Source organism: Solanum dulcamara, chromosome 1 (genome assembly GCF_947179165.1).
Source record: "Solanum dulcamara chromosome 1, daSolDulc1.2, whole genome shotgun sequence".
Taxonomy (NCBI): Eukaryota; Viridiplantae; Streptophyta; class Magnoliopsida; order Solanales; family Solanaceae; genus Solanum; species Solanum dulcamara.
Window position 1 is genome coordinate 63,805,284 of NC_077237.1, and position 27,747 is coordinate 63,833,030.

Sequence of the window (27,747 nt, forward strand, 5' to 3'; positions counted from 1 at the left end):
TACGAGGTTATTAGAAGGATAAGTGGTATCCACTGGAATAAGGCTAGTGTTATAATGAAGCTCGAAACACGGATTATCAAAGTATAAGTACTCTCGAGTGGAGAGTTTGAACCGATCATGGGCACGAGACAATTATTGATTGGGATGAATGGAATATGGCTTTGAATACACTACTACATTATGGATGTTACTTGAGTATCAATCGTTAGATGAGATTTTATATGATACATTGCGAATACTAAAGAACCCTATGGTTATGCTAAGGTTTCCTAGAAAGGCAACCTAACGTGGCGATGATTTAACAAAAAATGTAGATATGGTGTAGCACGTTAAATATGTTAGAGTAAGAATCATTCGCGTGTGAATAGCTAAAAATAAATGGAGGATGACATGGGTACACCCTAAAACGGGGGAAGTGGACAAGAGAAGTACAAGCGTAAGAGAAAATTAACTGACGCTATCGTATGTAATTGGGAATGCTTAAACTTCAAATGAGACCCCATAAGGGATGGACGCGATCATACCTGCACTAATGCTCCGGATTCCGTCAAAACTCCGAAGTTAAGCGTTCTTGGGTAAGAGTAGCACTGGGATGGGTGACCCCCTGAGAAGTAAAAAAAAGAAACGAAACAAGTATGACAAAAGGAGATTATAAAGGCGTGTTAGTACAATGACACATATAGAACAGAGTAAGCCAAGAGCAGAAAAGATTTTGACTGAAGTACAAAGCACCTCGTGAAAATGGCTTAAGAATAGTTGTGCAGTTTACGAACATTGGTATACTAAGAGAGAGGTCAAATGATTACTCGATAAAAAGAACTTAGTAATAGCAATGTGATTGCCATATATAGAATCTATTAAAGAAAAGTATAAGATGGTTTGAGATAGAACTATTAAGATATAATCGGTATTAAGGACAAAAGCCATAGTGGAGCCCTCACCTCGACCGAAGGAGGTAAGCCGCTAGTATAGCGACACTAAAGCATTTTCTGAATGGCTCTACGTACCTACACACGTTTGTGTAAGAATTACAGTATAACGTTTGGTAATAAAATTGGAAGAAAGATCTGAGTAAAGGAGCAAGATAGCATACCTAAGGTGTTATAAGTTGAATTAAGAGGAGTTGTATAATGGCTTAAACGAATAGGAGCATCAGAGGTTTGATAGCCTATTACGGGGGATAGGAATCCCAACTCGGAGATGGAAGGCGATTAATGTAGGTTATAGTGCAGGATGACCTCGCACTCTACGGAAGTATAAGTTCATATGGGTTTTGGTAGACAAGCTGACAAAATTAACCCATTTTCTTCCAATTAGGAAGGTATATTCAGCTAAGGGTTATACGAGATGACATAGCAAGGAAACAATAAGATTTCATGGGGTTCCCACATCTATTATCTCGGACGAAGAAGTTCAACGTATGGCTAATCGCTGGAGATCATTCTGGTAAGGATTGGGAACACAGGTGAATCTTAGTACGACATTTTTTCATTCGATTAATGGATAGGCCTAGAAGGGATCCAGTAAATTATTAATGAAGTAAAGCTTAATCCGGGACAAACTATCTCTTAGAAGCCTAGAGTCGGCAAGAAAGGGATACATTGATCCTTCTCAGGGCATTTGTAGAATAGATAAAGCTGCCTATGAGTGGGACCTACCGTCCAATTTGAAACAATACATTCAGTTTTCACAGATCAATGCTCCGCAAGAATGTGAACGACGCTCCCAGAATATTTCCCATGGAAGAGGTCCATGTAAAAGGGAGTTATCCTATGAGGGGCAACCCATTTCCATCCAGGATCAGCAGATTAAACGGGTTGCGAACTAAGGACATAGCTTCCGTCCAGGTACTGTGGCGGAATAAGAATCGTGAAGACATAAACTAGGAGGTTGAAGAGGACATGAAACACAGGTGTCCGTACCTATTCCCGATGTCTATAGATAACCCAGTCTTGGAACTCGTATATTAATTACTTGGATGAGAATGTATGTCATTCTAGTAGAAAGGAATCTCCCTACAATTTGTATAAAGTCTTAAGGGAAGTTTTATTCAACATTCGGGGACGAATGTTCTAAAGGGGGGAAGGATGTTACGCCCCGCACTCTCGAGATCGGAGCATCTTCTTAAGTTCCTTAGACACTATCATGCGATCCGGATAAGCTACGACACTATCAAATAACTCTAAGGAAAGAAGATTGTGATACCTCGTGAGAAGGAAGGTTGGAAGTAGAGTCATAAGAATCCGGAAGGAATTGGAGGCCAAATAATAAGTCGTAGGACTCGACTTACCTACGTAAGCTACCAACTTAGACATCTTACATACTTGAGTTTCTTAAGGACATACCAACCTTACGTAGCATGGATTACATAGGCTCTTAAAATAAGACGAGATTACGAACCCACAAGGAAGGGAAAAAGATGACACGTGGAAGGCAATGGAGGAGCGACACATGGAAGCACCTCAAGCAAGAAGGTGACCCACCTACTTCGGGTCAAGTAGGTGACCCACCTACTTGGGAGGTGGGGCCCACAAGGATACGTGGCAGCCTAGGGGTAAGGTATGGATCTGTGGCCCAATATGGGCTGGACACATGTCACCCTATGGGGATGACACGTGTCACCTCCTAGGACCACATATATACATGTATATCATGTCTTAATTTCAGTTCCTGCACTTAAACTTCAGCAAACAAAATGAAAAGCAAACCCTAGAATAATAGAGAAAAACGTGACGGCTTGGAGGAAAAAAATAGGTAAGTCCCGATTTCTCTGCATAAATTAATTAGCTAAGGTATTCTTCTATCAATTGGACGTGGTTAATAACGTAACTTACCTATTTGTGGCAGCAAAAATGAGTAACAACCAGCCACAACATTTCAGCCGCGTCAAGGAGGTTCCAAAGTTAATTTTCAGCGTGTTTGGAAGGCCATTTGATAACCTATGGCTTGATTCTCTTCTTCCACGTTTTGATAAGGGTTTTTCCATGTTATTAGGGTGTTCATAATTTAAATTTAAGGTTTGGAACATCACCAAATGGACAGCAAACAGTCCACTCCATTTCAGCACATCAAGAGATTTTCCGAGGCGGGTTTTGGCGTGTTTTGGCCAATTTCAGCTAAGGTAAGGTTTTTCCTTTAAATTTGGACTTTATGAGGTTTTTATGTAGTGTGTTTTACACCTTTTATACTGCTGGAAGTATAAAAAAGTTGTGGAAATGCTCGAAGATAGAAACAATCGAAATTGAAGTCGTCGTAGTTAAATTATAGTCGAAATGGGGTGTTGTGCGTGTGGAGTGCTGCTGCAGGTGTGTGGCGATTTTTTGCAGGACCTAAATAAATTCTAAAAGGGATGTGTATTCTTCTGGTTGCAGCCACACGACCCCTCGTTTCGTATAGTTAAAGGCGTTACAAAATAAAGGCTAGACGCCCTATTGTGATATCGTATTTTTGAATAAGTCGTTGGGAGTTTATGTTGTATATTGTTGGTGTGAATTGCTACAGGTTGTTGTTTTTGGTTGTCTTTAGTTCTTAGGTACCTAATTGGAAATTTGGATAGGCTACATTATAGGGGAGGTGCTGCCCAATTTTCGTTAACGCCTTAACAAACTAAAGAACTAGTCGAGGAAATGACTAAGGAAATAGATTGCATTGATGCTAAGGTGTAACCTAAGATGCTGGAAAGTTAAGAAGGGTTGATATTCATATTACTTTTATGTTGGATAGGTTCAAAGGACGACGAAGCGAATAGGATAAGGAATAACTCAGACAAGGTGTGTGAAGCTTTCTTTTGGCGTATTTTTGGCATAAGTATGTAGAGCTATTCTTCTTTTCTTTTGGCATGTCTTGGATGTAAGCTATAAATGATATTTATATGACATTTGGGATTCAATCCATTCGTAAAGCCCTGAGTATGAGTCAAGACTCTCGTTTACTTCTGGATATTAGAATTCCTGCAATAACTAAGTCATTGCCTTTAAGTCTTTTATGTGATGAAAACTAGTACATGTAAAGCCTATCTCTTCCTTCCTTTGGAATGGATTAATTTTAAGTGAAATGATATATGATATAGATTTGGAGAAAATTCCAATTATGAGCTCTGAGTATAACTCATGACTTGTGGTCACTTCTGACCATTAAAAGCTTGAAAGTAGTAAACCTATTATTCTCGAGCTTGCTATATAGTGAATAGTAAGTGGAGATACAAGCTACTTTTCTTGAAGGCTCTGAAACAATCAATGTCGTTGATTGCATAATTGTGTCTCTGATTGCATAACTGTGTCTCTGATTGCATAAGTATGTCTCTGATTGCATAAACCATATTTCTGATTGCATAAGCTATGTAGCATTGTATTAATGCATGTCTGTGATTCTTGATGCCCCAATTGATATAACCCCTAATGACATCTAAAGGGAACTTCGGATGAGTACCTTCCTGGTCTTCACGTGATAGTTCACTTGAGTATTTCATTGAGTCTCAGAGGGTGAATTAGCTGCATATCATTTCTCATTACTCTACTCGTGCATGCTGTAACCCTTCTTTCTTCGCATCCCACGATGGGCCGGATATTATGTCGAGCACAGCTTTACTACCTTTTTCACCGTGTCCTGAGCCGGATGTGTATAGTTCCACAAACGAGGAGACGATGTCGTATGTGAAGTGTGATATATGTTATATGTTATGATGATACAACTATTCACCGAGTCCTGGGCCGGCTATAATATGATAATATATGTGGCAAAATAAGGAAGGAACACCGAATCCCTTCTTAGAGGGTCGGGTATGGTATGTATATTATGATGGTAGGCTATAGACGTACACCACTCCATTCACCAAGTCCCTCACTAAAGGGGCCGGATACTTTATGTAGGCATGCATATAAGATTAGAGTGATACATTTGCGACCCCGAGCCCCATAGTGAACTAAATGTAATACGATGCTATACATGATAAGATTATACCGTATACGATGATATGATACCGTATACGATGATATGATACTGTATATGATGATATGATACCGTATACGATGATATGATTAAATAAAATACATGATGATACGATGAAATGTGAATATGAGAAAATGCTTATGACACCGAGTTCACTAGAGGTACGGGCACAACATCTGATGATGTGTATGATTTACATGTCCTAAGGTGCAGGTATAGTAATTTGTTAAGTTGTTATACTTGTCCCTTGCATCCCTATTTGAGTTATAGTCTCAGTTACGATGTGTTATGCTTTACATACTCAGTACATATATCGTACTGACCCCCCTTTTCTCGGGGGAGGCTGCGTCTCATGCCCGCAGGTATAGATATTCATACTGGAGATCCGTCAGCTTAGGAGTTCCTCTTAGCTATGTTGGAAGTGTTTCACTATTCTGGACCCTAATTTTTGATACTAGTCGCTAAATGTATATATTTATACATTCAGGGGTACAGCGGGGGCCCTGTCCTGCCATATGTTGCTGTTACTATTTCTAGAGGTTTGTAAACATATGGATGCGGGTTGTTTGTGAGTTCATTTCAGTTGTGCCTATACGGCATGTTGTGAATGTTTTTTTGTTATAGCAGCCTTGTCGGCTTGCATGCCCTTATGTGTTATGAGACGAGTGAAAGAGGCCATATGTACATGAAAAAAAGTTTAAACTATTGAGGTTTTTGTGTATAGTATCACATCACACATGGTTCAACTTAAGTGTAGCTGATAAATATGTATAAGAGGGTCCAGTTTAGACCCCAATCGCGGCCTACGAAGTTAGGTCATGATAATATTGGTTGTGACCTGCACCTTGTATCCATTGGATGAGTCGCTTCATGGCACCTGGTCTAACTCATTAATTAATTCCTTGGTTGTTGAGTCATGGTATCAGTATGTATTCTTGGTGTGTCTAGGTATCATAGTACTGGAGGAGGTGACAAACAGTTAGTATTCATATAAAATGGTGTGACAAATTTAAGCAGGTACAAATGCTTCCCCATATTTTATACAAGCATAACAATGACCCTTGAGAAATGGTGTCGGTCAATCCATCATATGGTGATAGCAAGCTAAAGCTAAAATAAAAATCTTTTTGGGGATTTTCTAATTTTTAAGAATATTTTTCAACATTTTCTACACAATGGATCTTTACAGGTCGTGAAGGGCTTCACGGAACATGAGGGGTTTCATAGTGACAAGTAGTGGCCGGGCTTCAGGGACTTTCCCAAAAAATTTCTAAGTATTGACACCACGGGTAACACCACAGCCCGTGATAAAGTTCATGGTATATGATGCTTTTCGTGATACTATACTTAGAAGAATTTTAGATATGGAGACAACATGCCTCCATCACGGGCCATGAAGTGTAATACGAACCATGTTGATGGTCATCTTCCCTAACCCAGACAGGTCTACCATATTTGAACCTCCTATCATTCCAACCTCAACACCCATACATAATTTCAAGAACATTCAACATATTTAACTACACAATTAGAACAAATCAACCATCAGTAACTAATGTTTTAGCAATCACAAGTGAGATTCAACCAAAAATTCAAACTAATAATCCTTGAACTCAAATCAACCCATCCGCACATAATTTTCACATTCACAGACTCACCTAGTTGGAACTACCCCCAATAATTATTCACATATGATTAGAACTATGATCCAACCCCAAGTTACATCAAATCAAAGAATTCAAAGAGATACATATTTGTTGCACTTTATATTTTTATATTGAATTGATGGGTTGGCACAATGTTTGGGACTAGAGATGGGTGACTACATATACTCAAAGTATTTCTAGCAACTTCAATTGGTGGGAGATTGATGGGTATTCACAAAGCTTGGGATTGGAGGGGGTTCTTTACGTGGGAGAAAGGGAATGAATGAAGAATCAATATAGAATTCATAAAATAATATTCACGTTTATAGAAAAGTAAACCTCAAATCATAAGATGAAGAACGAATCAAGAAAAAACAAAAGATTAGATTGCAAGTTTGAATTTTGAAAGTGTTTGAAGCATGCTGTCACAATGTTAACAATATTCCAAAAATTAGTAATAATGCGTAACCCTTAAAATAAAATGAGGTTGGGTATTTATAGAAATACAAAACCCAATCCCAAACAACTAGAAAAACTTAAGTCGACAGAGTCTGTGACAAGGCATCACGGTCCTTATTGTCCTTCACGCCTCGTCGTCATGCCTTGTGATGTTTGAATTGGTTCCACCACTGTGTGAGCCTTTGCATATTTAAAGGAAATCATCACATCTCTTGGTCCTCACTATGCCCCATTCTATGGTGCGTGGTACTTCTCTTAACAAATTCAATCTTTTATTTTCAGTTCCTTCATGAGATTTAGTCACGACCCGTGGTAGATTCCATGGCCCATCAAGGGATTTATGGAGTTCCACTTAGCCAAAATTCCATTAACTTCAGGCTTTAATTATATCAGTATCACGCCAGCCATCACTGACCGTACAAGGAACCATGGACCATGGTGGCATTCATAGTCCTTGGCCTACAATATTTCTTAAAACAAATTCCTCAAATCCTTAAAAATCATCCCAAACTCATGCACAACTTAGCTGCTGCTAGCAACAGTAGTAGTAGTAGTAGTAGTAGTAATAGTAGTAGTAGTAGTAGCAGTAGCAGTAGCAGTAGCAGTAGTAGTAGCAGTAGTAGCAATAGCAGTAGCAATAGTAGTAGTAGCAGTAGTAGCAATAGTAGCAGTAGCAGTAGTAGTAGCAGTAGCAATAGCAATAGCAATAGCAGTAGTAGTAGTAGCAGTAGTAACAGTAATAGTAGCAGTAGTAGCAGTAGTAGTAGCTGCTAGTAGAAGTAGTAGTAGCTGCTAGTAGAAGTAGCAGTAGTAGCAGTAGTAGCAGTAATAGTAGCAGTAGTAGCAGTAGTAGTAGCTGCTAGTAGAAGTAGTAGTAGCTGCTAGTAGAAGTAGCAGTAGTAGCAGTAGTAGCAGTCGTGGTACTGGTAGTAGTCTTGGTAGTGGTAGTAGTAATAGTAGTAGTAGTAGTAGTGGCAATAGTAGTGCTGGCAGTAGTAGTGGCGGCAGTAGTAGTGGCGGCAGTTGTAGTGGCGGCAGTAGTAGCGGTGATCATAGTATCGACAGCAGTAGTAGCAACGGCAGTATAGCGGCAACAGTAGTAACGGCAGCTGTAGTAGCGGCAGCAGTAGTAGCGGCAGCAGTAGTAGCGGCAGCAGTAGTAGCGGCAGCAGTAGTAGCGGCAGCATTAGTGGCAACAGTAGTAGCAGTAGTAGTAGTGGTAGCAATAGTTGTAGGAGCAGCAGCAGCAGAAGTGGTAGTGGTGGTAGTAGTGGTAGTAGTCGTAGCAGTGATAGTAGTGGTAGTAGTAGTAGTAGTGATAGTAGTGGTAGTAGTGGTAGTAGTACTGGAGGCGGTGGTCGTAGTAGTAGTCGTGGTCGTAGTAGTAGTCGTAGTAGTAGTCATAGCCACTACTATCACTACCAATACTACCACTACAACTACTATCACTAATACCACGACCACTACCACGACTACTACCACTACTATCACTACTACCACTACTACCACTACCATGACTACTACCACTACTGTTGCTACTACTGCTGCTGCTACTACTGCTGCTACTACTACTGCTGCTGCTAGTAGTAGTGGTAGTAGTAGTGATAGTGGTAGTAGTAGTGGTGGTGGTCGTAATAGTAGTCATAGTCGTAGTAATAGTCGTAGTAGTAGTCGTAGTGGTGGTGGTCGTAGTAGTAGTGGTAGTAGTAGTAGTGGTAGTAGTGGTAGTAGTAGTGGTAGTAGTAGTGGTAGTGGTAGTAGTGGTAGTGATAGTGGTGGTGGTGGTGGTGGTGGTGGTGGTCGTCGTGGTGGTCATGGTAGTGGTGGTGGTCGTGGTGGTGGTAGTGGTGGTGGTAGTGATGGTGGTAGTAGTGGTGGTGGTAGTGATGGTGGTAGTAGTGGTGGTGGTAGTGGTGGTAGTAGTGGTAGTTGAACTGTATAGTCTGTTATACACTTAAACTATCACAGTGACCTATTACACACCTAAACTACCTAAAAGTGAAACTATTACCCCCCTACAACTGACGTGGAAAAAAAAGCATGTCAGATTCTGTAAATTAAAAAAACAAAATCACTCACCCCCACATCCTTTCTTCTTCACAACCACCTCCATTTACTTTCATTTTGAATCTTGATTTTTTTTCTTTCAAAACCCATTAAAGTAAAAAAGTTTTTTTAAAAAATCACCCACCCCCACATCCTTTCTTCTTCACACCCACCTACCCTCTTCTTTTTTACACTCAGCTCTATTTACTCCCCATTTTGAATCTTGATTTTTTTTTTCTTTTAAAATCCATTAAGAAGAAGAAGAATTCTTCTCTCCATATTGGTGGAGAAGATGATTGGGGTTTGGGGGGGATAGTAATTAATTAAGAGTTAATTAGTATAACATATAGTTAATAAAAGAAAAGTTAATTAATAAAGAAAAGAAAAAAAAATATAAAAATTTGGATGGGTGGTTGATAATTGATGGGTAGTTAATAATTAATTAGAATTTAATTAGTATAAAATATAGTTAATAAAAGAGAAGTTAATTAATAAAGAAAAAAAGAAAATAAATATAAAAAATTGGATGGTGGTTAATAATTAATTAGGAGCTAATTAGTATAAAATATAGTTAATAAAAGAAAAGTTAATTAATGAAGAAAAGAAAAGAAACAAATATAAAAAATCAGATGGATCGTTAAAAATTAATTAGGAGTTAATAAGTATAAAATATACAACAACAACAACAACCCAGTGAAATCCCACATCGTGGGGTCTGGGGAGGGTAAAGTGTACGCAGACCTGACTCCTACCAATGTAGGACGGCTGTTTCCGAAAGACCCTCGGCTCAATAGAACATAGGAAAAAGATCAGACAAGAATATTAATAGTAAGAAAGTAGATAACGAAAGAGTTTCAAACAATAGTATAGTCAAAGCGCCAAAAAAACAGTAGATATCGTCAAATAATAGCATAAATACCATAAATAACATAAGATAAGATAACATTCATAACATAAATAACATAAATCAGAGTATAATAAATGATAGTGCGTTAATACGCCTACGGATAAGGGGGATAATGCCATGATGTACTAGCCTTCTACCTTGATATGTGTCCTCCACACCCTCCTATCTAAGGTCATGTCATCGGTAAGTCATAAATGCGCCATGTCCTGTCTGATCACCTCTCCCCAATATTTCTTCGGCCTACCCTTACCTCTTCTGAAACCATCCATGGCCAACCTCTCACATCTCCGCACTGGTGCCTCTGGGACTCTCCTCTTCACATTCCCAAACCATCTCAGTCGCATTTCACGCATCTTGTCTTCCACCGGGGCCACTCCTACCTTGTCTCGAATAGCCTCATTTCTAATCCTGTCGCTCCTGGTATGCCCACACATCCATCTCAACATTCTCATCTCGGCAACTTTCATTTTTTGCACATGTGAGACCTTAACTAGCCAACACTCCACCCCATATAACATAGCTGGTCTAACCACCACTTTATAGAACTTGTCCTTAAATCGTGGTGGCACCTTCTTGTCACATAACACACCGGAGGCGAGCCTCCATTTCATCCATCCTTCCCCAATACGATGTGTGACATCCTCGTCGATCTCGCCACTGCCTTGCATGATAGAACCAAGGTACTTAAAACTACTTCTCTTATGGATGGCTTGATCCCCGAGCTTCACTTCTATGTCAACCTCTTGAGGAGTCTCACTGAACTGGCACTTTAGGTACTCTCTCTTGGCCCTACTCAACTTAAACCCTTTAGACTCCAAGGTGCGTCTCCAATCTTCCAGCTTAGTGTTAATTCCGTTATGAGTCTCATCGATGAGGACTATGTCGTCCGCAAAAAGCATACACCATGGCACCTCACCTTGAATTTGTCGCGTCAATACATCCATCACCAAGGCAAATAGAAACGGACTAACAGCTGATCCTTGATGCAACCCCATCACAACTGGAAAGTGTTCTGAATCCCCTCCTACTGTCCTTACCCTGGTTTTGGCACCCTCGTACATGTCCTTGATCACCCTTATGTACGCTATAGGTACACCTTTAGCCTCCAAACATCTCCATAGTATCTCTCGTGGGACTTTATCATAGGCCTTTTCTAAGTCGATGAATACCATATGCAAGTCTCTCTTCCTCTCCCTATATTGCTCTATTAGTCTCCTTATAAGATGGATGGCTTCCGTAGTTGAGCGTCCTGGCATAAATCTGAACTGGTTCTCTGAAATAGACACACCTCTCCTCACCCTCATCTCCACCACTCTTTCCCACACTTTCATAGTATGGCTTAGAAACTTGATACCTCTATAATTGTCGCAACTCTGGCTATCCCCCTTGTTTTTGTATAGAGGGATCATGATGCTCGACCTCCATTCTATGGGCATCGTTGCCGTCATAAAGATGACATTAAATAACCTAGTCAGCCATTCCAAATCTACCGAGCCCGCACTCTTCCAAAATTCTCCAGGGATCTCGTCAGGTCTAGTCGCTCTTCCCTAACGCATCCTACGAACGACATCTTTAACCTCATCGCCTGTAATACTCCTATAACCCCCAATATCGTGACTACTTCCTGTATGTTCCAAATCTCCTAACACAATTTCTCTGTCCCCTTTGTCATTCAAACGTTTATGGAAGTATGACTGCCATCTTTGTTTGATAAGGGTCTTCTCTACCAGTACTTTTCCGTGTTCGTCTTTAATGCACTTCACTTGATCCACATCGCATGCCCTTCTCTCCCGGACCCTGGCTAGCTTGAATAATTTCCTGTCCCCATCTTTCTCTTCCAGCTCCGCATAAAGGCGTTCAAAAGCTGTCGTCTTCGCCATTGCAACCGTCGACTTCGCCTCCTTCCTCGCTATCTTATAAAGTTCCCCATTCGTCCACTTCTCCACCTCATCCTTGCTCTCCATCAACTTAGCATACGCCACCTTCTTTGCTTCTACTTTCCCTTATAGTTCTCTATTCCACCACCAGTCCCCTCGATGTCGGCTACGACTACCTATCGAGACTCCTAACACTTCCCTTGCTATAGCCTTAATATTACTAACTGTCTTATCCCACATACCGTTTGCATCCCCACTACTATCCCAGGCGCCCATATCCTTCAATTTCTCTCCCATCTCTAGGGCACTAACCGTTGTCAAACTCCCCCATCTGATCCTAGTTCGTTCTTCCCCGACCCTCCTCGTCCTCGTCATCTTGATCCCTAAATCTATCACTAAGAGCTTATGTCGGGTTGTAAGGTTGTCGATCGGAATGACCTTACAGTCTTTGCACAAACCTTTATCATCCTTCTTAAGGAGTAAAAAGTCTATCTGAGTTTTAGCCACTAAACTACGAAAGGTTATCAAGTGGTCCTCCTTCTTTGGGAAACTCGAGTTGGCTATCGCCAACCCGAAAGCTCTTGCGAAATCCAAAAGTGAGATTCCTCCTCCATTTCTGTCCTCGAAGCCAAAGCCCCCATGCACATCATCATACCCTCCTGGAATAGACCCGATGTGCCCATTAAAATCCCCTCCCATGAAAAGTTTCTCAGTAATTAATAAAAAAATTAATTAATAAAGAAAAGAAAAGAAAAAATATAAAAAATAAGATGGATAGTTAATAATTAATTAGGAGTTAATTAGTATAAAATATAGTTCATAAAAAGGTTAATTAATAAAGAAAAGAAAAGAAAAAAATATAAAAAATTATAATTTCTGATGTGGCGATGATGTGGCACTGATATGGAGATGACGTGGCACAGATGTGGTGCCACGTGGAAGCGAGTGTAATACACCACATACTATGAGAGTGGTGTTATGCATTCAGGTGTGTAATAGTTTCACTTTTAGGCAGTTTAAGTGTGTAATAGGTCACCATGATAGTTTAAGTGTGTAATTGACTTTTCGGTACAACTTTAAGGGGAAATTTATGTCTTTTGCCCTTCTGAATATAAAAAACTGAACTGACTCACTAAGTGTGACTATCTACGAAGCCTCTACTAAAGTGAGATAGGTCGCGAGACTAGACCCACGACTACCTGACTAAATATAAATTAAAATTGATTGATAAAATAATTGAACTCAAACAAACTAAACTGGAGCCCTTCAAAAGCAAGGAGGTCTCATCAACTACTGATAGGAAAAGATCCTAATGAAGTGTCTAAAATTAGGAGTACCTAAATCTGCATCATAAAATGACGTAGCCCAAAATGGATTCAATACATGGAATGTACACTATGTAATAAATCTGAATGAAAATACTGAACTTTATACTCATTCTAAAGAGAGTATTGAAAATAACTTGATCGAAGTGAAGCATGAAAGTATAATGAAAACCACAAAGCTTTGTAACTGAATTAATGTAACATATACAATTCTTAATATAATAGCTTTTCTTTTTCTTAGGAAGTTTCTCTAATCGACAACCACCACTATGAGCTTCGTGATGATACAATGCCTTGTCCATGTTGACATAACCATCCTATACCTTTCCAGAATATAGGACAAACTTTAACTTATGGATCCATCTTCTAAGTCTTCTCAGAGGCAATGAGGAGTCGCCCGACTTTCTGTGCGATGCTATCTTACGCTGGCTACATAGTTTGTTAAAATTGAGTTGTTTGAACTCTCGCCCAACTCGGTGCTCAATACTAGTCCTAAAATATACAATTAAATGTTCATACTAAAACTGTGAGTAAAAACTCAAAATGCTTTTTTTAGCTTTCTTTGTAACTTTAACTCATACTGGTCAAACTTCTTTCTAAAACTCATTCTCAAAATACAAGGGATACAAAATGCTTTAATTCAATCTATTGGGAAAATCATTGAGTAAATCACTAATGCAACTTCATGACCTAAACAATGCACATGGAAAACTCGTGTTCCCTCAAAACTCTTCTTTTACTCTCAGATTTGAAAATATCCTTTGTTTTAAAACGGAAAATCAATGCATAATGGAAAAAATTGAAAAAAGTCAGTCTAGGTTCATGTAGAAATAAGCATGAACAACAACTCAAGAATTTGAATCGTAAGAGTATTCACAATCTCAATAAATATATATAGAACTCAATGAATGAGATTACAACTCAACACAATCGGGTTAAAACTCAAGCTTGAACTGATGAAATTGATATGTGGGGCATGAAGATGAACTTAGTCTAACACTATGACTAGACTAACATACATGGAAGAATTAGATTCTTGAAAAACTTTGAAGAACACTAGCTTTCTTATAAGAAGTCTTTGATCTTGAAATCTTGGTGCTTGATCTAGAGAAAAACATTGGATGTAAGGCTTCTCTTGATTCTTGAATTTTTTGAGTTGAAATCTTTAGGGTTCTTGATGGAGAATAGGAACCCTAGTGAGTGTTGAGAGAATTTCTTAAGAGTTCGATGTTTACATTGATGATAATGAGAGGAAAACTAGTTAATTAAATGATACACTCCTTTAAAATAACCAAAAAGACTTAGAATAGAGTTAAAAATTTTGGAAAATGACCAAAATAACCATAAACAACGTGGAAGAAGTTTTAGAAAAAAAAAACACCAAAAGTTTTCGCGGATGGCTTCACCCTCCATCAAAACTTCTACTAGTCGTATAGCCTGTCTGTAAGAATTTGACTGTCTAACATGGCTTCACTAAAACAGGTATATCACTTTACCTCAAACTCCAAATGAAGCAAAATTTATTGCGTTAGAAAGAGGACTCGATGTCCTTTAATTTGATAGGTCATGGGTCACCTAATTCTGTATATTCCAGGAGATATTATTGTTTGAAGTTGACCTAAGTAAAATCTTATATCGAAACTCAACTAAGAAGGAGGCTATCAACTCAACTTTATGCTCTAGGATTCCTGTGACCTTAAAAATCTCCAAATCTACTCCCACTTAAGAATTAACCTTAAGAATAACCCAATATAACACAATTAAGAATCATCCAATATGACCGTATAGGCATATGAAGAATGGCTCATGTCTTAGCTTAAAAGTTTTTAGGGTGTTACATCTTAGTAGATATTTTATGAGCTATACAAATAGTATGTTATAGGAGTAGAATTTAGCACTGAGTGAACAAATGTTCTAGATAGTCCAAGTTTCAAAATTATTTGCTACCGTAGGATTTCAGTATATCACTTTATCGTTCAACTCCTTTAGCCTTTTCAGGTTTAGTTAGTGGATCCACATTAGGTATATTAGTTCAATACCATGGCAAGGTATAGGACAACTCTCCCCAACTCAGATCATAAGTTGGTGCATCATGAGCTGATATGGTACATTTCGGTTATAAGAAATTCCGTACTTAAACATTATATTATATATATATATATATATATATATATATATATATATATATATATATATATATATATATATATATATATATATATATATATATATTTATAGTTCAAACAAATATGGTTGCATATATAGTCATTGATATAATGTCAGATAACATGTTTTTTCACATATGCATCCTTTCCTATATGATTTTGAAAATTACAGTTTGTGATATATATTTTTTTCAAAAATATTTATTTATGGTCTTTGTCTGCATTCTTCCTCAGTTGACATTTACGTAAATTAAAAGATTCATTATGGTCCCTCTCATAATTTGTGATATAGATATGAAATCAACTATGTAGTTTTGTTCCTATATACTAAATACCTTCTCCGTGCTGATCACGTATCTTTTTTGTGCTACATTTTTCATATGATGTAGATATAAGTGATCATTCTCAAGCTCGTATATTAAGAGTAGATGTTCATAGTTCAATAGTTGGTGAGTCCTTCCCATTTGAGGACATACTTTAGCCGTTTCTATCCTTATTTAGGACTTGTTTTATGCTAGATGGAGGCCTTGTCCCGGTAAATTATTTTATTCAATTTAGAGGCTTTCGGACATTAGTATTAAATTGTAAAAACTTATTCTTAAATTCGATTTCAGTGATGGCTTTGTTTTACAAATTTCATTTTAGCTTTCATATGATATGCTTAGATATGCTATGACAATGGTTATCTTAGGATTACTTGTGGTTCTAAGTACCGCATCTTGGCTAGGTGTTGACTCGGGCCGTGACAGATATTTTACTATTCTATTGCTAGAAAGACCTTCTGTGAAAGGCATTGGGATCACAACTAAATTATTTTTATGATTCTACTATGTTTATATTCTAGTTGTTTGGTTATATAGAGTATTCAACATCTACATATTTGTTTCAACTTTCTTGACTATATGTCTAGATGTATGCGTTCTTATTCTTCTTTGGAAGTTTCAACTTAACAAACATGATGAAAAAATATTAAGAATTTTCAACCAATACACCTTCCTTGCTAAAATTTATTTTTGAAAACATTAATATAATAGTTTGATTTTTTAACTCTTAAATTGTAACGACCCTCCAGGTCATTTTCCTTATGCTCCTTCTATCTCATCGTTTAGAGCGTTCCTATAGCGATCTTAGGTCATTTGTGGCCTGGTGGCATGGATAGCTCAGTCGCCTACTCATTTATTTGGATTTTGTGCAAGTTTCTATGTTAGAAGGCCTTTATTACTTGAACCGTGGTTGACTCAAATCCCAGGGTTTTCATTGCGAGTTTAAAATATTTTTAGCATTTAAGCTTTGAAAACTAGCCAACGGTTGACTTTGGTCAACATTTTAGAAAAATGCGCTCAGATAAAAAATATGATATTGTGGTTAGCTTTTAAATATCGAGTTTGGTCTAGAATGACCTTTCATTCGACTCCTTAGGCTTATAGACTCATTCTGAGCCACTCAGCGGAATTTGGGTAAAAATGATATTAGGAGTGGGACCCACATTCAGTCATAACAACCTCGTATGAAAATTTTGATTATATCCTTGAATCCAGAACGTCAAATTTAGTTGGGTGGCATAGTTTTTTTGCATTTAAAGGTTCCGAATGAATTCCGGATAACTCATCAGAGAATAAAATTAGTGGTCTTTTTATATAAACACTTTAGAAGTGATCAACCATTGCATGTATTTTCAAAAGGCGATTTCTCCCTCATTCTAGACTCAAATTTGGTGACTCAAAGGCCTAAATTCAAGGAAATTTAGTGGGAAATTCATTAGTGAGCCCGAAATCTTGATTAGAAGCTTCCTGTGAGGTCAGTTCACGACTTTAGCTATTTTCTCTTGTCATTTTTTGGAATGGAATTGTGGTAAATTTTAGAAAATTGATAAGTTGGTCATTTTAGTTCCGAATTGGGTGATTCTTGGGTCTATCTTGTGTAATTTTTTGAGGTGATCGCTGTGGGCTGGTCAGCTTCGTTTGAGGTAAAACTGTTGTTTTTTGTTGCTGTATTAGTTGATTGTTGGAATGAAAATTTGATGACCTTTGGGAAGTGATTTCTTTGCCAATATACGCCAAAATTTATCTATTCAAAAGTCTAAATTGTGGGGGTTTTCGTGAGGATCATTGTGGTTGATTGGTTTTGACTATAAAGGCTTCATTTTGGTAATTTTTCAGTTTTAAGATGGTGTCCTATGCCATTTTTGTATTAGATTTTTGGTTAATTTTAAGAGTTGATATCTTGAGCATTTTGGGTCCTTTTTCAGCAATTCTTGAGGCTGAATTGTGCGGTTTTCCACCCGGAACATCGGGTTGTTCTAGGTTTTAGCTTTGGAGACTTTGTTTATGGTATTTTCTCAGAAATCGCTACTACCATCGTTAATTTTTTAAAGATAAATTTGGGTTTTTCTTGTGAGTTGCTTTTGAGGTGATTCTTGGCCCCAAATTATTTCTCATTTTGGGATGTAAGCTTGGGGGACTGATTAGGACCTATTTTGGGGGTCAACTCCAGAATTTTCGACATAGGTCGCACTTTTCCCATTTTTGACCAAAAATTTATCCATTTTCGTTTCTTGCGATTTTAGTGTTTAAACAACCATAATGATGTTGTGATTCTGTTTTTGATAGCGTGATAGTGTTCATATTCCATCCGAAAAAGAAAAGCTTCGATAAAATAATTTGGAGCATGCGCGATCGACCTACAGGTAGGCTACAACTTTCCTTTCCTTAGATTGTACTAGATTGTGTGAAAATATGTTGAAATTGTTGGAATGTTGGGGTTGGGTAGCTTATTTACATGCCTTAGGGTAGAAATCATGTCTTATGTACTATTTCAAGTATGTCGAGTACATAAATCATGTGATACTTGTTGTTATTTAGTGGTTCTGTTGTTGGTTTCTGTCTCGTATTATTAGTACTGCCATGTATGATGACCTTAGTGTAGGTTAGTGGAAACTTGCTTTAGATGTCTCGGCATTCCTCTAATAGGCTTAGATCCCTATAAAATGGAGAAGACTAGAGTCTGGTAGTTGAGCCTTAGCTAGGCAGTAAATGTGCTTCCATGAGCCACCTTATCTATAATTTCCTAAGTTTGCGACTCTTGAGATTCATTGGTGTTCCTAAACCTTGTGTTCGGCTTGTTTTAGTTCTGGTTGAGGTCCAAGTGTATATGATGAATTGGTTATTTATGTAAGGAGATCTACATAATTATAGCCTGGACTTGCTAAGAAAAAAGAGCTTAGGGTGAATTACTAGGCATCTTCTAGAAAAAAAATATGGATTGACATTTTGATTAGACACTTGTGTAGAGTATTCGGGTACAGGCCCTACCTTTATGGACTAATTACTTATATAGAGCATCGTGGCACAGCCCCTTCCTCTATTGATTCATTATTTATAAAAAAGCTTCGGGGTGAAAGCCCTGCCTCTATTAAGTTGGCCATTTATGGTGAGTATCGGGATTACAGGACCTGCCACTACCACACTATCAAATTGGATGAGTATCTAGGCTTACAGGCTCGGCCTCATTCCCTAGGGCATTCACTCCTGCAGAACCTTAGCTCCTACCCTCTTTAGCATAGTCATTCTATGTGCTCAATGGGCTTATGGGGTTCGATCAGGTTTTACTTTAAATTGCGCACGTTTGCCCCGATGGGGCTTATAGCAGCTCGATTGGGTGTAGTTAGTGTAGATCCCTTAGGTTATTTTAGCCTACATTTATTAATAATATTTTTCCTTACCTTTGACATTATATTATGACTTCTGTTGAGTTTATTCCTCTTTTTCATATTGATTTCACATTCTTTACTCAGTCGGTCTATGATGCCGACTAAGTACCTTATATCTGGTGCTCATACTACATTCTGCGTCGACCTTTGTGATGTAGGTTTGAGCACCAGCTACCTCCGTTGATAGATCGAGCTTGTTATAGTCATATTCGGAGACCAGGGTGAGCACTTGCCGTTTTTGGATCATTTATGTTTCCTTCAGCTTGGGTGACACATCTTTTGCTTTTTGAGACTAGCCAGTGTTGTATCTATATTTTTGGTCAACTTTTGGACTATACTCATTTTATTTTTGTACCACCATCGTTAGCATTTGATTGGGTATGGCATCCTTTGGATCTATATATTTGTTTATCATTCACGACATGGGTGGAGGTACGTTGTTGTGAGGGTGTCCAATTTCGTTGGAAAATAGTACCATGTATACATGTAAAAATAATACAAGAAGTGGTTAAATAACACATTCTGGACATCCTTTAAACAACAAGGTGTTGGTGCCCTAGACACCTTGAAATCCAAGGCTTAAAGTTCCTGCGTGTTCAAATCTCACTAGCAGCAGTTTTCAACCCTTTTTCACTTTTAAGAAGAGCAGCCTCTTTAGCTTTGCTTTTCTTATTTTTAAATAATTCAAGATCAATATTACTTATTAAAATATTTCTTAATGCTTTTGATATTATTAAATAATTCAAGATCAATATTACTTATCAAACAATTTCTCAGTTAGAGACTTAGAATTTTAGAATCTAAGGGGAAAAAACCTTTAGCAGGCAATTGGATTTTGACTTTTTTAAATAAAATTTAAAATTATTAAACAAACCTTAAAAAAATTCTATAAAGCAAAAACGGCTCCATACATAAAAAAATATTTAAAAAATCATTTGATTCTGCTCTTCCTTTTTCATGCCTAGTTGTTATTATTTTCTTCACCAGAGCTTGCTGGAAGCTTGACGCATAAAAGTAATTTCATTCTAAATTGAATTTTTCTCCTCTATTTATCTTATTTTTCCTATGTCCGTTCACTTCATATTAAATTAAATAACAATAATAACATACCCAGTGAAGTTCCACAAGTGGAGTCTGGGGAGGGTAGAGTGTACGCAGACCATATCACTACCTTATTGAGCTAGAGAGACTGTTTTCGAAAGAACCTCGGCTCAAAAGTATCATTACCAAAAAAAGAGAGAGCAACAGTATATATACAAATATATTATGTAAATTTTACAAGACAAGAACAATACCAATAGCAAAATAAAGTGATAATCAAAGGGCAATAACAACACAAATATACTAGCACGCCTAGACCTAAGACCAACCCTAAACCTTCACAGGGCAAGACTACATTCTACCCCCGCTAACCTTCTATCCTAATACGCGACCTCCACTCCTTTCTATCTAAGGTCATGTCCTTGGTGATATAAAGTTGTGCATATCCTATCTAATGACCTCTCCCCAATATTTTTTCGATCTACCCCTTCCCCTTCTTGTAACCCCCAAATTCAACCGCTCGCACCTCCTAACTGGGGCATCAACACACCTCCTCTGCACATGTCCAAACTATCTCAGTCTCACTTCTCTTATCTTGTCTGCGATAGAGGCCACTCTCATGTTCTCTCGAATGACCTCGTTCCTAATCTTATCAATCCCAGTATGCCACACATCCATCTCAACATCCTCATCTCCGCACTATGCTTCTTCTGAACATGAGAGTTCTTGACTGGCCAACACTTCATACCATATAACAATGATGGCCTAACCACCATTATTTAGAACTTACCTTTAAGTTTTTGTGGCACCTTCTTATCAAAAAGGACTCCAGAGGTAAGCCTCCACTTCGTTCATGCTTCCCCAATACGATGTGTGACATCATCATCGATGTTCCCAATACTCTAGATGACGGACCCAAGATAGCTAAAGCTTTCTCTCTTGGGGATAGGTTGAGTAGAAATCCTCATTTCCACGTCTTGTTCATCCATCGCACCACTGAATTTGCATTCCATGTACTCTGCCTTGGTGTAACACCCCCTAAAAACATTATATATGGTGTTCCAATTTTTGATTAAAATGATACATCTTCTGTATTTTGGGCATAACTTTTCATAGGATTGTCCACATTAGGTCATTCAAATTTTTGAATAACCCCAATATCATTACCTACAACTTTTGTGAAGACCATATTTTAGGTTTCGGAGGTTAAATAGGTCAAATAAATTAATTTTTGCAAGACATAGAGTTGTGACGAAATGGAGTGTTTGTAGAAGAAAACTCATATCTCACTGTAGGATGCTCCAAATTGGTTCATTCTTAAATGACATGAAAGTAAACTTCTAGAAGAACAATTCATATGGACACCAAATCCTAATGAGGAAGTTATCTTGTTCAAACACAACTCTGAAAAAGAGTATTTTATTAAAAGAAAGTTCATCTCACCAACCATAGAAACATCTAGATCCATTTAACATCACAATCTTCCATTAAATTTTTATATTTTTCTTTGTAATTATTTTAATTATTATTAGGTCTCTCCTTCACACATATAAATACCCATCTTATTTCATCATTTTGTTCATCAAGCTTTCTCAAGCAACTCTTCTCTCTATACACTTCTTTACTCATTCTCAAAATATAGTTTTAGCTCTTAATAGTGTAGAAATACTATTCCGGTGATTCATTTACTCTGGGTAGTACACAAAATGCTTCGGCGAGGAGAAAAATCTAGGATTCAAAAGAGTTCATTAAGTCCTTCGATTCTAAGTACGCTTCAGATTTCAGATATGTAAAACTTCAATGAGAGTAATGCTTCCACTCTCATGCCTAAAGTATTTTGATTATATAATAAATTATATTTATTTTCTTTAAGTTTGTTCTAAGTTATTTAGGTTTTTATCCATGGATTCTTCCACCCATGTAGTCCAAAAATTTTTCAACTAAATCTCTTTATTTCAAATAAGGTTTTCTTATGAGTAATTCTTATTTCAACTTAATAGCATAACTAATGGTTAAACTAATGATTATTGATCTATTTTGATGCAAAATAATATTATATATATGAATTGAAGGTTTGCAAGTAATTTCCCTATTTATCTCTTTAAAGGTTTTTGAAATTCATGGTGGGTTGTTTAAAGCATGATTTTTAATTAATGGATTTCAAAGTATTTATGCATAATTTCAGTTACATACATGTTTGAAAGTGGAAGTGATTTGAACTCACCTAGTTTTACTATATTTTCAATAAAGTTTGACTTGAAAGCTTTGACTCCATATGAATATTTATGAAAGCAATACCTATAATCAAGAGGGAGTCTTATGAAATAAAAGAATAATGAAATGATATGAATGATAGACTCTTTATGCAATAAGTACAATTATTGCATAGTTGAATAACCAAATATTTTAATGAGCTATTCCACCGAATATAATATTTTAAATTCTCAAGCTATATGCTATGAATATTTTGAAGTATTAAGCTATTCCATGGGATTGACTTAGCACCAAATGAGGCATGGAGGTGGAATTCAGTAAGGAAATCCTAATAGCAACCCCTTGTCTCATTAACTATGTGCCAACATAGGAGCCTTTGTGGGTTTAGGCTAATGGATCTATGAAATCCCTTAAAGTTAATGTTAAAGAAATAAATGAAGTTGACAGAGTTCTACCCGGCAGGTAGTTTCCCCGGCTAACGTAGGAGGTTATATTGGATTCCATGTAATAGCTCGCATGGTCTTAAATGTCGGTTATGGTCATCTTTCCACAAAATGAATATTTTAAAGGATATCTATATGGTTGATTATGCATGAATTGCATTATGTTTCATATTGCATAAATGCTTTAATGTTTTCTCAATGTTCATGCATGCCTAAATACTTAGTACATTTAAAGTACTAACGCATAGTCTTTTGCCTACATGATATCACCATGTATGGACCGGTGCTCCTCTCCGTTCTTCTCCACATGGCTAGTTGAGTTTTTTTTGAAGGCTACTTTTTGTGAATTACTATGTTTTGGATAATAATACTCCTTTGCCTTTCTGGCTTATGATATGTTGAGTCCTCTAGACACTTACTATGACAATTCATTGTATTTTGATTGAGGGTGATCTAGGGACTTATCTTAGACCCCAAAAAATCTAAAAGTTAGAGGTATTGTGGGACATATGTAAGTTGAATATTACTATTATGGTTTCCGCTTATTTTCTTATCATTACCTATGAAAGGATAAATGAATCTAAGAGGCTTGTTTGAGGTACTTTTAGGTTTCTCATTCATCTTCTTACGTCTAGGCCCTAGGCTTGGGTCGTGACACTTGACCCTGCTCAATTTGAACCATTTGGACTCCAGGATTTCTATCCAAATCTCCAACCTATCATTAATTTTTTCTCGAGTCTCATCAATCAAAACTATGCCATCCGCGAATAGTATACACAATGGAACCTCCTCCTGGATAGACCTTGTCAGCTCATCCATCACTAGGGAAAAAAGAAAAGGACTCAGCACAGATCCCTGATGTAGTCCCAAATCAATAGGAAAGTGCTCTGAGTCACCTCCCACCATCCTAACCCGAGTCATGGCTCCAATATACATATTTTTTATCGCGCTAATATACACCATCGGAACACCGTTAGCCTCGAGATACCAACAGAGAACATCCCTCATAACTTTTTCATAAACCTTTTCAAGATCAATGAACTCCATATGAAGATCCCTCTTTCTTTCCCTAAATTTCTCCACCAGTCTCCATATAATATGGATTACTTCAGTAGTCGACCGACCTGGCATGAATCTAAACTGATTCTTTGAAATTCATACTCCTCTCTTCACCTTTATCTCCACCACCCTCTCTCATATCTTCATAGTGTAGCTTAACAATTTGATACCTCTGTAATTATTATAGTTTTGGATATCACCCTTTTTCTTGTACAATAGAACCATAGTACTCCACTTCCATTCATTAGGCATATTAGTTGTCTTCAAAATAACATTAAATGGCCTAGTCAACCACTCAAAACCTGCCTTATCAGTGCTCTTCCAAAATTCTATAAGAATCTTATCGTTCCTAATCACTCTCCCCTTCCTCATCCTACTAATAGTACATCTAACCTCCTAAACCCTAAAACACCTATAGTACCCATAATCCCATAGACTATAAGAGTGTCCCAACTCCCCCGAAACAATATCTCAGTCCCCTTTTTCATTTAATAGTTTGTGGAAGTAAGATTGCCATTTTTTCTTAATAAGGTCTCATCCACTAACACTTCATCTTTTTGACGCACTTTACTTGATCTAATTCGCAGGATTTTCTCTTTATCTCTTTGGAGATCGTACACAATCTGTTATCCCCACTATTTTCCCCTAACTCAATATATAAGCGTTCAAAAGCTACCGTCTTAGCACTCATTACCACCAACTTGGCTTCCGTCGTTGTCATCTTATAGATAGCTTTAAGCCTACACTTTTCAATCTCATCCAAACACTCCAAACTTTCCATACATGTAACCTTCTTAGATTTTACTTTGCCTTGAACTTCCCCATTCTACCACTAATCTCCTTGACAACCACCAAAGATACCTCTCGATACCCCTAGTACCTCGATAGCTACATTTCTAATGCAATCAGAAGTCTTGTCCCACATGTTGTTCACACCTCCACTACTACTCCATGGCCCCATACCAATTAACTTCTCCCCCATCTCCTGAGAGAGGGAAGGGGATGGGCCCCCCGATCTAATCCTCAGTCGATCATAAAAGGGTCTTCTTTTTTCTATCCCCCTTAATCTCAAGTGCATCACCAAAATCCTATGTTAGGTAGTAATATTTTCACTCGAAATAACCTTACAATCTTTACCAAGGCCTTTATCACCCTTCCAAAAGAGTAGGTAGCCAATCTGCATCCTAGCTACCATGCTAGTAAAAGTAACCAAGTGATTTTCCTTCTTCATAAAATATGAGTTATCAATTACCATCTCAGAAGCTTTAGCAAATTCAAGGAAAGATACCTCACCACTATTCCTTGCCCCAAAACCAAAGCCTCCATGGACATCATCAAAACCACTAGACATTGTACCGATATGACCATTGAAATCTCTACCAATGAAAATCTTTTTGGTGCTCAGTATACCTCTCACTACCTCATCCAAATCCTCCCAAAAGAGCCTTTTTAAATCATGAATTTTCTAGGATATTATTAAGGATCTCATCAAAAACTTACAAAAACTTTGACTTCCTTATCCAAGACAATATGGGTGCATATGCACTAATAACGTTCACAATAAGCCTGCCTATAACTAGATTAATAGTCATCATCCTATCACTGATCCTTTTTACCACCACCACACACTCCCTAAGATCCGCATCAATTAGAATACCTACCCTATTTCTATCTCTTGAGCTTCCTGAGTACAACAATTTAAACCCATCCACATCCCGAGCATTGGTACCTACCCATCTAGTCTTCTAAACACAAGCTATATTAATTCTTCACCTCTTAAGAATCTTCACTAGCTCTATGGACTTCCTTGTAAGTAATCCTATGTTACACGATCCTACTCGCAACTTAAGAAAGCCCGCCCCCATCTTAGCACTATTTCCCCTTGCCTTCAACCCCAATTGAGGATATGACCCTAATCTACCATAAGTTTCCAAAGCCACTAAAAATAATATAAGAAAATATAACTACAAAAGTGAAGAAGTGAGAACAAATAAATCAAGAAAATACAATAAATAATATACTACCTGACAATATAGAATGTAAACAACACTCACTAACAAACAGGCAAATACATGAAATCAAAGACACTAGTCAATAAGTGCCAAAAGAGGATAGAAAAAGAAGTAAGAACTAAGACAACAACAAGAGAAATTTTGGTAAGAAAACTGATAAGACTAGACTCTTCTGTCCGAAGAAATAATTCATCAAAATAGTAGATGTAGCACAAAAAACTTAGCTAGGGAAGAAAAGGAAAGATAGAACCTGGCTAGAGAAAGTTGTGAGTAAATCTGATCGGAATCCTGGACGTCGCCAAAATCTTCTTGTAGCTGCCGGAATCTAGGCAAACTTATTTTGACAAAAAACGCAAGAGGACGATGAAAACCTTCACCGAAAAATAAAGAAGAAGAAAGGGAGAAGAGTTTCGCCGGAAAAACTTTACCGAAAAATATAGAAGAAGAAGAAGAAGAGAGAGTCTGCTAGAAAAATCCCACTAGAAAATAGCAAAGAAGGACACAAAAGTAGAAGTAGAAGTAGTAAATTTGAAGGGAACTTACAGATCTCGCCGGAAAACCAACCTTTAGCCAAGAAAACTCGAATCGCCGGAGAGACGGACCAGATCTGCTAGAGTTCAGCAAAGAGAGATCAATTTCACCGGCACCGGCGTAGGGAGTAGATCGGAGAAACATTACCAGAACTGTGGAGAGCAGTAGCCGTTTGGAGCAGTGTAGGAGAGAGAGAAAGTTAAATATCTACAGTTTGATTTTAAATTTTGAGTACATTTATTTATAAAAATATTAATTATTAGTATTACAGTTTAATTTTAAAAATTTTGGTAAGCTCATTCGTCAAAATATAAAATGTACTTGTGGAATTATTTGGAAACCTTTCATGACATTTATGACTTCTTCAATGATTTACGACATAAGATTATATGTGCACCGTGCATATTTACTTACTGTGAAGTCAGATGTCAGCTATGAAGGCTATCATCACTTTAGTTTAATGTGGTATCTCTATTATCCTTTTTATAGTAGCTATATATGATTCTATTTTTTCCTTACATACTAGCACATTTTTATTCTTACTGACATCTTGTTGCCTGGGGATGCTGTATTTTTGTTTCGTGCAAGTAGGTCAGGTAGTGATTCTAATCGACCCATTTGCTAGGATTCAGGATTTAGTTGTCAGTTGGTAAGCTCTAACTTTTTTTTGGACTGTTAGAGGATGTTTTACTTTTTTGTACAACTGCTATATAGTCCGGACCTTGTATCAACTAGTTGATGTATAGTATTCCTAGAGGCTTTGTGAACATAGTAACTGGGTGTCTTATCAGTTTCAATTTCTATCCTTATCGACTTAGTATGTATATATGTCTCCTATTGCAACCGTGTTGGTTGCAAGTTTTATCAGTTGAGTTGGCCTTGTTGGCCCTTTTCATTATGTTATTCTTGTTGTGGTGACATTGCCGATCGATACGTAATATTTCAGTCATTATGTTGTGTGGCTTTATCGAGGGCATCTTGATACATTATAAAATAATAAGATTCAAAAATATTTTTTATTTCCTAAACACCACGCGGAATTAAACTAAGACACATGATAAATTAATACCAAAAAGTATATTTTATTATGTCGACAAACTTATAGTTAAGAGATGTTTGAATTGACTTTTTTTAGGTGGCTTATGAGGTAAAATCGAAAAGCCATAAATTCAGAACACTCAACTTTTGACTTTTGTTTGTACTTTTTAGCCTAAAATAAAATGCTTAAAAGAACTTTTATGTTTTTCAAATACTTCTGAAAATTTTAAAAAATGCTTAAAAACCAAAAGTCTATAAGTCAATCAAAACACTCACTTAGTGTAATGATACTTCATACCTCTACGGACTTAGAGATTCTTATTTTTGC

At 37.3% G+C, this 27,747-nt stretch overlaps 1 protein-coding gene across 1 annotated transcript; it reads right to left on the reverse strand.

The window, feature by feature from the left end:
* Nucleotides 1–7,911: 7,911 nt before the first annotated feature.
* On the reverse strand, nt 7,912–26,525 carry LOC129893482 (flocculation protein FLO11-like). The gene is made up of 3 exons (XM_055969022.1): nt 26,394–26,525; nt 26,101–26,312; nt 7,912–8,161 (listed from the first exon to the last, which is right to left on the reverse strand). The coding sequence occupies exons 1-3, from the start codon at nt 26,523–26,525 to the stop codon at nt 7,912–7,914; spliced, it is 594 nt and encodes a 197-aa protein (XP_055824997.1).
* Between the last annotated feature and the right edge of the window lie 1,222 nt (nt 26,526–27,747).